Consider the following 13,822-nt stretch of genomic DNA (forward strand, 5'->3'; position numbering starts at 1 on the left):
CTAGTTAAAAAGAAAAAGAAAGAAAGAAAATACTTATTCAAAACAAATAAAACGAAAATAACGAAATATTTATCGGAACAGTGAACAGAATAATTACCTACAAAGTAAGACAAAGGAAAACAGTGTTACTGTTCACGAAACGGACCCACCTCAGCATAGCATAGTTAGTTAGTTAGTTTGCTCGGTTTTACACCGGGCATTACATCCCTTTCTGCCCGGTAGACGAGAGTGAAAAGGACAGATGCTTAAGTCCGTGTACTAGGGTCTATGGCGGTATAGTCGCAAGTCGTATAATAATAAAAATTTATGTATTTTCAGAACACAATGGCAAAGTGTAGAGGAAGACGGAAGTAAGTATAACTTCAAAAACAAACTTGACACTAACTTTTTCTTTGAAAAAATATGAAAAAAAGGTATTATTATTTTTAAAAATTATGTTAATTTTTCTTTTCAGAATGTGCAAAACGTGAGTTTGTCTAAGTACCTGTTTCTTTAACTTTGAATATCTCAGGAATTCATGGTAGAAACCTATTAGTTCAGTTACACTGCGTTACGTTGGCAAGTAAGTTATTTGAGATTGTGGGGAGGAGACGAAATTGGTCTATCTTGTAGAGTAACTACAGTTAAAACCGCTTATAGTGGCATCATCAGTTATAAATAACGAAACGACATCTCGGATGTAGCGACCAAGAAAATAGTCCCATCCCGATCTTCTTTCTATACCAAAATAACACTGCAGCACTGGTTATAATAGCCAAATATTTTTCCCCCCTCGAATGTCGGTTATGAACGGTTTTGACTGTAATCATAATACATAATACTAACTAGTTAAGTAGTTCGTACTTGTTGAACTTTGTGTTTGTGTTAGTAAAAACAAACAGTTTTATAATAGTTCACTACCGCTCACATTTTAACGATTTAAAGTTAACTTCCGTTAAACGTTAAAGGGGTCTTCAAACTTTTTGACTCAAGGGCCACACTGCACTTAATGTAAATTCATGCGGGCCAAGACTTTGGCTGGTTATGGAGGGTAATACATTAGTTAATTAGACCTTAGTCTTCAGGGGGTACCTAGATAAGAGTAACGCATTAAGGAACGCACTTGGTGTTGATTATGTTCATGAGTGGCTATCTATGATTATGGACCAATTACCGTCAGTGGCGGGGCTTTTAAAAATAATTACTAGTTACTTGTAGCTTTATAAAATCGGACCCTATCGCGCGCCGGACCGTGGGCTCTCCGCTTTCTTTCCGCGGGCCGGATTAGGGGCTCGGGGCCGGACTTGGCCCGCAGGCCGTAGTTTGGCGACCCCTGCGTTAAACCATCCGAAATAGAACGCTATGTCGATAAACGAAGTGAACTATTTGATTTATCGGGAATCGATGTTCTATAATATACAAACATAAAGGAAATTTTACAATCGAATAAAAAGTGGGCATAACCTATTTGTGTCTGTGGTATGACCTACACCAACGAGATGGACGGATGACGTGGTTACCGCATTCACTGCCACCGACGCACATATGCGTTTTCGGAACTTCGCCCAGTGCCGCTGTCATAGTTATTCATACATTTTGAACGCACATGTGCGTCGTTGGCACCTGTGGAAGTCAGGTGGCAGTGAATGCGTTAGCCACGGGGTCAGAGTGGATGTAGGTAGCTTCCAAGTTTCGACCAAAGCAACTGGAGGTATATGGGGGCTTATGGGCTTATGTTCTACAGGGAAGTCCTATGGCTGATACGATGGTGATAGATCTGTGGCACGGATCTGCAGGGCTACTACGAAACTCGAAGTTCGTGTCGTGCGGTCCCTCTGACACTTATATTATTTAATACGAGAGCGAGAGGGACGGTACGACACGAACTTCGATTTTTGAATTTTGCGGTAGCCACCCTAGCGATTAACGAACTTTTTTTTTTGTTTAAATAACATTTATGGCATGACTGTAACATTGTGTTGTCTGTGGCCCGCGCAGCCGCTGCCGCTCGCGCAAGGGCCGCTTCAAGCGCTGCCGGCGCTGCGACCGGCGCTACCGCGTGCGCAACATGTGCCGGCGGAGCTGCTCGCGTCGGCGCAGTCGCTCGAGACGCCGCCGCCGCCCCGGCCGCCGCTGCGGCAAGCCCCGGTAAGCCCACTCAGTGTTGCCAGCTCTCCAGTTTTTACCGAAATCTACTTACTTTTTAACTGACATCTACTGTTCTACTGACCCTGTACAGTCAAGTGCAAAGATATCGACACGGCCAAAGTTACAAAAATATATATAAACACGACCTTAATGTTAAGTGCATAAAGTCGTGTAGGTATACATATTTTTGTAACTTTGGCGTGCTTTGGCCGTGTCGATATCTTTGCGCTTGACTGTACTACAAAGTGCAAAATTCGAACTTCTTGTCTTGCCTTCCCGCTGACGCTTATCTATACTATCTATCTATATCTATACTAATATTACAAAGAGAAAGATTTGGATTTTTTGATGTTTGTTACGAATTAACTCAAAACTACTGGACCGATTTTAACAACTCTTTCACTATTAGAATGCTAAATTATTCCAAAAAGCCATAGGCTATAATATTTATTACCAGAAATAAATTAGGGTTCCGTACTAAAACTTCAATAATGTGCCTCAAAGTGTAAAAAAGTAATAAAACATGTTTCATCGCATGCACTGTGGAAACTATTGATGATAGAACAAAAAAATGTTCTACAATATTAAAGAATATATCAATATCTACAAAAAACTTCGCGATACCATATGTCCAACTATTGTAGTTATGTCACTACAACTACTTTTTTAATTTTAAAAGTTGACTGATATGCCGACTAAAATCAGACCATGTTATCCATACCTTTGTATTAATCCTAATCCAAATAAATAGTTTCATATTCAAGATGGTTTCAATACGTGTAGAATACTTTTGAATTATTCAAATCGGTCATTCCATTCAAAAGATATTACGAATTTACAAATATCATTCTAACCAAAAAATGCATTTACCTACCTTACGTTGACGCGCCCGTCTTCGCGCGGGTCGGGTGTTGTTTTTGGGAAATGGCGCTGCAAAATGTGTGTGAAGTGCCCTCGATTAGAGACCTTTTTAGAGTTCTGTGCCCAAAGGGTAATATAAACGGGACCCTATTACTAAGACTCCACTGTCTGTCTGTCTGTCACTAGACTGTATCTCATGAGCCGTGATAGCTAGGCAGTTAAAATTTTCACAGTTGATGTATTTCTGTTGCCGCTATAATAACAAATACTAAAAACAGAATAGTTGCTTGAAATATTCACAGAATATTAATTTGTATTTTAATTCACTTTTAAAATAAATAATTAAATTAAAATAGAATAAATATTTAAGGGGGGGGGGGGGCTCCCGTACGGCAAACGTGTTTTTTTGTCCATTTTTGCTAATGTCTAATGTTGTATAGGTACCGACTCGCACTTTGCCGTTTTTTTTTTGGCCGTGCGAAGCCGTGGCGGGTCGCTATCATTTAATACGAGAGTGAGAGGGATGGTACGCTGCGAACTTCGATTTTCGTAGTAGTTCCCCAGGATGCTATTTGTAACTCTCTTTGCGTCGGCAGCTATATGTGGCGCTGTCGTACGAGACGTGGCGCTTTCAAGCGCTGTCGAGCGTGCGACCGGCGCTACCGGATCCGGCGACGGGGCTCCAGCTGCGAATCCCACTCAGACGGCGGCCGCTCGCACAGCTCGGGTGGCTCCTTCGGGTATGTTTCCACCTCAATGTTGGTAGGTTCAAAACCCTTTGGCCACACACGTTTTAAAAAAAGGAAACGGGGAATCCGTAGAGCGAATCTCAAGGTACAATTCGGGTTGGGTCCTGAAGGCCTTACTGGCATTTAACCTTGGCGAGCAGAGCACCTTAGTTGTATTACTGTCCGGGTAGCAAAATGTCCGGGTAGTAAAATCGCCCTCACTGCTATAAGCCATAGTAGACAGAATGACTTGGCTGTAAAACGACTGAATGTCGTAATGTTTTAGTAGGTAAATGGTCTGGCCTGCAGGGCTACTACGAAACTCGAAACTCGGAAGTTCGTGTTGTGCGGTCTCGCTCTCGTATTAAATAGTATAAGTGTCAGAGGGACCGCACGACACGAACTTCGAGTTTCGTAGTAAAACTGTGAGACTTGACATTTCGGAGACCTCACGCTAGCGCCTCTAGTGGCGAATTCACACGCGATAGCCCTCATTGAGTCATTCTGCCTACTTGTGCATTTCACGACCTAGACGTTTTGCTAAGTTATTCTTCCTGAAACTTAGACAATTTTGCAATCATGGCATATGAATCTCTATAAAAGTCATTTGAAGCGCGGCAACACTGGGGCCCGCAGCGTACTACGAAATTAAAAATCGAAGTTCGTGTCGTTCGATCCCTTCGACACTTACACTATTTAATACGAGAGCGAGAGGGACGGAACGACACGAACTTCGATTTTTGAATTTGGGAGTAGGTACCCCCGAAGGATTGTAAAGTTCAAATTTTTTTGTCAAAATTAATGTATGTTTTGTTGCAGGTAATTTAACTGCTGTCGGTGCTTTTTGATTTTTGAAACGTGTTGACATTTTAATTCAATAAATTATTATATGAAGTAATAGACCCTTGACGTGTGTTTTCATTAAAGATACGATTAACGCATTCACTTCCACAGGTGCACTGACGCACATGTGCGTTCAAGATGTATGAATAATTATGACAGCGGCACTGGGTGAAGTTCCGAAAACGCATATATTATTTATTATGCGTCGGTGGCATAAGGCAGAGGCGATTTAGCGACCACTTGCATTGAGTTGGAAACTGAACCTTATTGCTTTCACAATAAGTCACAATTTCCATTGTAATTATTGAAAATACGACTAGCTTTAAAAACATCCTTTGCTAGGTATGGTATGTATTCGATAGCTGCTTTTGATTCTGTGGTAGTATGCTCCAATAAATGGGGCCTTATAAAGGGTTTTTTTTTTTTTTTTTTTAATTTGAAACGGGCAACGTACAAATTTGTCACATTAGCCCATAGGGCAAAACATTAACAGAAACACATCAAAATTTGTATAACACACGTATTTGTTTATAATATTAGGGCGGTTTCAGACTAGCGTTTTAATACGCGCGTATAAGCTCGTTTTTGAAAGCACGTGTACGCGCACGCGCGGACAGGGTGCGGTTCTGTTTTCTTCGAGTGTTGACGCGCATATACTTAAGCTCGTATAAGCGCGAGCGAGAACATGTCTTTTACACCAAACACGAGCAAACACGCAGGAATGAGCGCGTACACGCGTGTTCGATTTAATGTAGCGCGCGTGTAAGCGCGTATGCTATACGCGTACGCGCAGAAAAAAACGCTAGTGTGTAACTGCCCTTAGTGGAATGAAACTTATACGGCTTATACACTCTAGTGCAGAGGTTTTCAACCGGTGTGCCGCGATCGCCGCGAAGTGTATGCGATTCCTACAAAAAAAGGTGTCAACGAGACCCTATTAATAAGCCTCCGCTGTTCGTTATGTTATACATATTATGGGTATACTGTACGGAACCCTTTAGGTACTCTACGCGCCAGTCCGACTCGCACTTGGCTATTTTATACTGGTGTGCCGTGAAACTTTGATGAACGGAATGTGTGCCGTTAGAACCAAAAGATTGAAAACGCCTGCTCTGCTCAAAAATATGTAATGTATTCGAACCACTCAAAAATATGTTTACCACGGCCTTATTGGATAGGAATAAGGGTGTGTGGTACATGTTTTTTCCATATTTTTGGTCTCGACTGTACGATACGAGAAACCTAGAAACCCAAAGAATAGTCAAAGGATATGGCTAACTAGTTCCTTTATGTACATTGATGTTAGGCAGGCAGGTCTCAGTTTTTAAAACGTTCAGAAACGTTCATTCCTTAGACAAAGTTCATTCATTTCAAAACTAAATCAACGCAACTTTGTATTAACTTTTTTCCATATTTACATGACACAGTAAATACGTGTCTTATTTTTGTGTGATAAAATTGATATTTTATGAAAAGCAATCTGATAAAATAATCATAATTTGGGATGAAACTCGTGTTTTTATTTTTAAACGTAGTCACATGTCAATGTCATAATGACTTGACGTTTTCTTGCACCAACCAATTGCACTGCACCTAACTGAAGATTATGTTTATGAAATCACAAGACTAATTAGGTTTCTTTCAGAGGCCAATTATTTATCATTATTTATGTATCACGAGGTTAAAACAGACGGTCGGCTATATGCTCATCCTCAATACATTAACGATACTCCTACAAGTAGCGTTCATAGTGTTTATGTCCTTACTTTCTATGAACATTATTCGTCATTTCACAAGTGCTGCTCGGAGAATGGCTGTGATTGCTCCTGCTTTATTCGTTAACCATGGCGGCGGCCCCATGCCTCTGCTAGGGGACAAAGATCACGTAGGACTCACGAATTTCCTCCGTGACGACGTCCAGAAACACGTCGACTTTAAGAATATTAAAGCTATAATTTTAGTGACTGCGCATTGGGAGGAGGACAAAGTGACTATATCGTCTGGGAATCATCACGATTTGTACTTTGATTACTACGGTTTCCCGCCGGAATCTTATAAATATAAGTACGATGCGCCTGGAGACTCGAAGTTAGCGGAACGCATTCATGCGGTGTTGAAGAAGAATGGTATTGACTCACGGTTGGATCCGACGAGAGGTTGGGATCATGGTGTCTTCGTGCCGATGATGCTGATAAACCCAGCAGCTGATATACCCATCATACAAGTGTCAGTTCTAAGCAATCAGGATCCAGCGCAGCATTATAAGTTGGGACAAGCTTTGTACGAGTTTAGAAAAGAGGGCATAGCTGTGTTTGGTTCGGGTATGTCGTATCATAATATGAGAGAGTTTTTCAACAGCCGAGGAGCTGGACGAGTGATTAATAAGGAGTTTGACGAGTATTTGAGTAGTGTGTGTACTGCTGAGGAGACAAGAAGAAGAGAAGGGTTGTTGAAATGGAGGGAGGCTAAAGGGGCGACGGAAGCCCATCCCCAGAGAGCTGCAGAACATTTCATGCCGCTGGTGGTGGTGGCAGGGGCAGGGGGCTCAAAGCAGGGTGAAAGGATTTTCAACTGGGATATGGGGGGTGTCTTTAGATTAAGTGGGTTTATTTGGAAGGATGAGTAAATTAAAAATATAGAACTGCCATGGGAATTGGTTGGGAGCCACTAACATTTTTTTTTAAACAATTTCTCCAACATTTTTATTGAGTTATTAAAAATTCAAATATTCTAATGGACCAGAATACTTTATCGTTTTAATAGAACAGTTTTTATATATCAAATATTCTGTTTTTAAAAACAAACAATATTTTGTACAAGAACAAAGTGCCCAACGTTTAAAGCTCTTAACTGAAAAGACCTTTACATGTTGTTTTGACAGAACTATTGGAATGTTTTAACCCACAACAAAAAGAGGGGTGTTATAAGTTTGATGCCAATGTCTATCACTCTGTCTGTGGCATTGTAGCTCTCAAACAGATGAACCGATTTTGAAGCATTTTTTTTTACTTGAATGTGACTTTCCTTGCTAGCCATGTTTGATAGAAATCGGTCCAGTTGTTTTAGAGATATAGAACTTTGCAATAATAATAATAATAATAATTCATTTATTTATTCAGACAACAAAGATCCATACATTATTACAACAATGACAATATCGGGGTTTTTCAATGTTTCTAATTTATTTAGGTTAAGTAGTGCATTAAAATATGAATAAACGAGTTTATGGGCCTGTGCCTACAATCTTAGGCATAAAGGAATGTGGGGAAAGTAAAGTTAGTCATTGAAGAAAACGAAAACTCAATCCTTCCTTATAAGCAAATGTATCTGACTTTTGGGGTCCTGTGACGTCAGGGGTCTTGGCCATGGTTCCATGTGTGCTCTCATGGTAACGGTTCCTGAATTTTGTAGACAGCAGTTGTCATTTACCCCTTAAAAACCAAAATGTGATCCTTCCATTGCATTTAAACCATGGTATCTTGTTTGTTACCCCTCACAAAACAGTTTTACCCGTCTATGTTCAAACTTGGTATAATTAGTGATGTACCAGACACCGTACCAATATAGTCTTTAAAAAAATCTGTATCTGTTTGTTTTCAGTAGATATTAAAGGGATCTTAATTAATTTCCTGTTTTTTTTTCCTTTATTTGTGCTATAAGTTTCGTAATTCTAAGTCAATGCTATAGGTTTATTCACATGTATCTATGGATATAGACTATACTAGACACTAATCATCTGATATTTCTTTTTGACGGTTTGGCACATCACTGGTTATAATATAATTATAATATATTATTATAAGTATCTAATATATAATTATAATATACTATATAGTTATACTTTATTTAACGCATCACAAAAATAAAAGATTTTTTATGAACTATAAGTTGCTTATTTCTAAGACTAATAATTATACACTGTTGTCAGTAAATGTTTGTTTTATTTTATTGTTTCACTAATAATAGCCCCGAAGCGGATGGACAGTTTTTGTGTTGAAATCCAAAAACAGTTTGTTTTATCGCGGTTGCTACTCTACTAACTATTAAGTTACTTGCTCTATTAAATTTTTGGTCTTCACCCATGTATGTCTCCGGATGAAACTCCTTGAAGGAGTGTTGTCAGTGTGCAAAGTTAAAAATTTAGGTAACTCGGTGGGAATAGAGTTGTTACGACGCCACGCCACTGTTACATTATAATAAATATCTTAAATATCAAGTGAACGCCGCGCTTCGACCATGTGACAAAACCAATGAGGGTTTTCCGACAGGCGAAATATCGCTAGATGGCGTTAGTATCGTGAGGTCCGTTTGACGTTTCAGTCTTGCTTGCGATTGGCTCATTTAGTTATTTAACCAATCACAAACATGACGCAAAGTCGCAAATGTCAAATGGATCTCACGATACTAACGCCATCTAGCGATATTTCACCTGTCAGAAAACCCTTATTCGAGCACTCCTTTAACGACTCCACACGTAGCCGCCAAGTCTAAACTTTTTCGTATAAACTGAGTCAAACACAACTTCACACGGATCGGAGCCAGAAGCTCCTAAACAAACTACTAAAGGCATAAAATGATCTGCTTCGTTTACAGGATGCGCTTCTAACGCCTCTTCTTCTTGCTCCCACGTTAAAATCCGCTTACGCGCCTTCTCATCCCCTGTACAGACATCAGTCAAATATTTATGGAAATTCTCATTGACTATAACTCCGTTGTTTTCAACTTTGGCTCTGTCAAATTCCGCCATATTGTGATATGTCATCCCGGAACCGACGATCGCGACGTTTTGCGCGCGAAACTCATGTAGGACCCGCCCTATTTCAAAATGGCGGGCTGCGTTTTGTTCTTTGAGTATAGACACTTGCAAAATAGGGACGCGTGCGTTAGGGTCAGCTAGTATCATTGGAACAAATACTCCATGGTCCCATCCGCGTGTTTCGTCTAGTGTTGAGGATATTCCCGCGCGTTGAAAAGCTGCGTGTACATTGCGTGCAAGCAACGGCGCTCCCGGCGCAGCGTGTTTCAACGAGTAACTTTCTTTAGGAAAGTTATTGTAATCATACACTAACCCGTGGCGATCTCCGGATGAAATTGTGACTATGTCCTCTTCTCGATGCGCTGTAACCACTATAACTGCGTCAACGCGGTCGAAATCTACATATTTAGATATGTCTCTTAAAGAATCAGCTATTTCCAAGTTGTTTTTTTCTCCTAGAATAGGATTCGGTCCGCCTCCATGGTTCACAAAAATGCAGGGTGCGTGATACGCGCGTGTTTCCCGAGACATCGTTCGTTATTGAATGCACACTGTTTCACGTTTTCCTCATAAATATTCTATACACACACAATGAAGTTCATTTATCATAATAAATGAGTGTGGACGTTATCAATGAGCAAATACAGACAACAGCGCAAAGTAATAAATATTGTAATTTAAATTAGTAGGCAGTTAGATGCGTTTCATTGCACGTAGGCAGGTACTTAATATTTAAACACTTATCTACTGAACGGTAGGTATTTAGTTAGCAAACAATGCATCAGCGAAACTATTGCGTGTACTAAATATCCTTGTAAAACGCGTAAACGTAACAAGAACACTTTAAACATATGTAAATATTAGTAGTACGTATTTTGCTCGTTGATTTCTAAGGCCGCCTGCACAGCTGCTATATTTTTAAATTACTATGACAATCAGCGGCAGTACGCAAGGGCGGATTCACCATTGTGAAGGTGGGTCGGACGGATACCTACAACCCTAATTGACTTCTGACTAGAGATGCAACGGATAGTTGTTTGGCCGGATATTCGGAAAAGTTTCGGCTACTACGAAATTGGAAATCGAAGTTCGTATCGTACCATCCTTCTCTCTCGTATTAAATAAAATTAGCGTCAGCTCCGCAGTTCGAATTTTGTACTTCGTAAAGTTTTAGCCAGGGCGAGAGGGATAAGTTTTTATAAGCGAAAACTGTCATTTAATTGCGATCGCGAGCGCCAGAAACGTTACACTAAGTATAGACCCTCAGGTTGCAACTTGTTCAAGGACTTGTAGGCTATCAACGAAAGCAAGCGTGCTTTTTACTTCAGTACAGTATAATTAATTAACCTAGAATCAATTAACTGATCCTTATAATGATAAATACCTACACATAAAATACATGTTTTTAATCATAACTTTAAGTCTTTTTTACTATCCGGTATCCGGCCGGATAGTAGACAAGTATCCGGTATTCGGCCGAATAGTAAAATTGTGGCTGGATATCCGTTGCATCTCTACTTCGGACAAAACACTATCTATTGAGATCGAAAGGCTGATGATAAAAAAAGAAAGAATCAAATTCAATAATCGTTCATGAGCGAGTTCGTACTTCGACTCGCACTTGGCCATTTTTTGGGCGACTGTGACCACAACCTTTTTTGGGAGCTGAATCCGCGCCTGGCAGTATGATAGGTATATACAGCTTTCTACTAAAAAAAAAATAGTGATGAAATTGATAAGTGCGGGTACTCCACGGGTCAAGGTTCTCGACTCGGAACGGGACTAAATCATATTCAGTGCTATTATTATATTTATCTACATGCATATCATAATTTCCCTATTATATGCTCAGAAACGACTATCAAATGGCCTTTAATAAGAAACCTGGTATCTGCGGGTGCATCTTAATGTTCACATTAAAGTACAGTGCATCTTAATGTTTACATTAAAGTATCGGTAATACTTTTTTAAACAATGCATATCTGTACATATTGTAGAAAACTTATGACATGCATGTAGATAATAATTATTATTCAAAGTCAAAGGCAAAATACAGGCCATATCTGAACATATTATAGAAAACTTATGATATGCATGTAGATAAAGTTATGTATGCTGCTATACATAATTAGGCATTAAAACACTCGTGTGATCTTATTACACTCGTACTTTAATGCTCTCATTATGCACCAGCCACATAAATAACTATTAACTTCTAGATTTATTTGCTATCCGTACTAAATGATAGCTAAGAGGCGTTTGGTAAACCCCAGTAAATGTATTTGTCATTGGACGATATGACTAATATTATTAGGACAAATATAGAACAGGTAGGTACTCATACTATGCAAGTCACTCTAGCGGCGGTGTTGTGAGTAAATAAGGAAAATGTTACATTAGCCTTTAATATTTCTTTTATTTTTATTGACAAATTCATCTAAACCACGGAAGAATAAAAATAAGTGGAAGTGCTATGTAGGTGCAGCGTGCGTGCCACAAGTAAGCGGAGGTACGCTTACTCGATGACGTAATCCTCCATTAGTAGGTTTTTTTTCCTGCTATCATTTTTACATTCCAGAATTGAGCAATACGGCATAATTACTGTAACAGAAGGAATGTCGCGACACTACTAAACGTGATCATACTCTACGCAATGTTGAACACGACCGGCATCGAGTAAACGTACCTCCGCTTACTTGTGGCACGCACGCTGCACCTACATAGCACTTCCACTTTTTTTAATTCTTCCGTGATCTAAACACATGAATGTTTGTAAGGATGTTGTTTTAAGGCGACTTACGACTAGCGCATACGTATGACTTTTGCATCGACTAAACAGTTTTTACTTAGCGGTAAAAAAAATCGGAATAATACGTATACATATATTTTTCACAACTCTCCTTCAGAAAAGTAACTTTTCCTCCCTGACGAGAGGGAGCAAAGTGCAACTTTTCTGTTCAAGGCTTTTCTAAGTGTTTTATTGCAAATGTCATTTTTTGAAGTTGATAATTGTAAAGCCACGCCATTTTCTATGCTGGTTGTTCTTTAATAATATGTAATAGATTTTTTTATTCAAGTTTCTTAATGCTCGGTGTGAAAAGTTGTATGAGCCTCTCGGGAGTAAAGTTATTTTCATCTTGGGCGATAACACTTGAATCCTTCATTACGCTCAGGATTCTATTGTAGAATCCTTCGCTACATTCTGGACTCAATGTACGCCCTCGCCGTAAATACACCATTTCGCTCCCTTGTGACACAAATAACTATTTTGGGAAATGGGGCTGGAAAATGTGAATTGCCTTGGTTTATTTACCTTTAAAATACTCGTGCAAAGCCAGGACGGGTCGCTAGTAAATAATTAAAACACCGAATACGTTTCCGTATCATTTAATTCGTACAATATTTATAAAGTTACACCAACTAATATTAACTATTACATGTAAAGTTATCAATAAGTTAGAATACATGTAAAACATTGCGTAAATAAAAAAAAAAACTCATTTATTTCGAGAGCCAACTCGCGCAAACCGAAAACGTTTTTACAAATAACTTTTATCTTTTCCGCCTTTATCGCAAGTCTTTAATGTGAGACATATGAAACCAGAGGGTCTATAGGGAATATTACTGCAATTCTCTGCCATCAGAGTGCAGCACTAGCATAAACCGAAAAAAGTTTTTTGAGTATCTTAAATATGTCAGTAGGATGCCATAATATCATATTATATCAATAATTTTTTTGGAAATATAGCTCTATCGTTACTATGGACGTGATATCTTGTTATTTTATTATTAATATGTCCTGATTTCTATAGTTATTATTATTATTCCCCTCAATGGCGACCTTAAGCCTTGGGCCAATGTCAGTTAAATTAAACATAAATATATTCTTCTTCTTCACGTTGTACGGTGATTGTAGTTTTAGCAACTTGATAGCAAAATTCCAGAAACCACGCGGAGACAACTTGCGCATTAAAAAATGACAGACACGAGAACAATATAGGATTTTGTGATCACTGTTCACTGTTAAGGTTAATCGCCGCATAATACACTATCAAAATTATACTTCAACTAGCCAAAGAAGCAGAAATACCAAAATTAGATATCGTCTACATCCGCCAAGTTCGAATGCTACAAATCGAACCCCGATTTCTATAGTTACTAATCCTCTTTGGTCGTGATCCGTCATGGCGACATAATATAAAGAGAACTGACGTTGTCATGGCGGTTTGCGCTAGTGTCGCCCCCTGCGCAGAGCTTTGCCTAATATGCCCTATTGCCATGTTTATTGACACTCGCGACCACAATGCCGTATTGTCTAACACGCTGACATTCATCAAGCATCCACCGTCTCTTTCTACCTTCGTCTTATACGGTGTGACAGAAAGAAGTGGCGAAAACGAGTGATTCCAAGTGGGCTGAGTGCCAACGCTAGATGACGCGGTTTGCACGGAGCTGGCGGACGTCTGATGAACAATAGATGAGCAGCGCTAAAGCTGCGGCCACATGC

At 39.4% G+C, this 13,822-nt stretch overlaps 2 protein-coding genes across 2 annotated transcripts; both read left to right on the top strand.

Moving 5' to 3' along the window:
• The first annotated feature begins 455 nt into the window (after positions 1 to 455).
• LOC141443115 (uncharacterized) lies at positions 456 to 4,623 on the top strand. The gene is made up of 4 exons (XM_074108325.1): positions 456 to 466; positions 1,978 to 2,127; positions 3,585 to 3,728; positions 4,536 to 4,623. The coding sequence occupies exons 1-4, from the start codon at positions 456 to 458 to the stop codon at positions 4,537 to 4,539; spliced, it is 309 nt and encodes a 102-aa protein (XP_073964426.1). The 3' UTR covers positions 4,540 to 4,623.
• Positions 4,624 to 6,130: 1,507 nt separating this feature from the next.
• On the top strand, positions 6,131 to 8,184 carry LOC141442853 (uncharacterized). Its single transcript, XM_074107997.1, has one exon. It carries the CDS (start codon positions 6,262 to 6,264, stop codon positions 7,183 to 7,185), a length of 924 nt encoding a protein of 307 aa, XP_073964098.1. The 5' UTR covers positions 6,131 to 6,261; the 3' UTR covers positions 7,186 to 8,184.
• The last annotated feature ends 5,638 nt before the right edge of the window (positions 8,185 to 13,822 follow it).

The sequence above is a fragment of the Choristoneura fumiferana genome, chromosome 26 (genome assembly GCF_025370935.1).
Source record: "Choristoneura fumiferana chromosome 26, NRCan_CFum_1, whole genome shotgun sequence".
NCBI lineage: Eukaryota > Metazoa > Arthropoda > Insecta > Lepidoptera > Tortricidae > Choristoneura > Choristoneura fumiferana.

Excerpts from the sequence above, each read along its gene's own strand:
- LOC141443115 (XM_074108325.1), top strand. Across the intron at positions 2,128-3,584 it reads CGCCGCTGCGGCAAGCCCCG|CTATATGTGGCGCTGTCGTA; the intron begins GTAAGCCCACTC and ends TTGCGTCGGCAG.
- LOC141442853 (XM_074107997.1), top strand. The coding sequence starts at position 6,262 with ATGCTCATCCTCAATACATTAACGATACTCCTACAAGTAGCGTTCATA.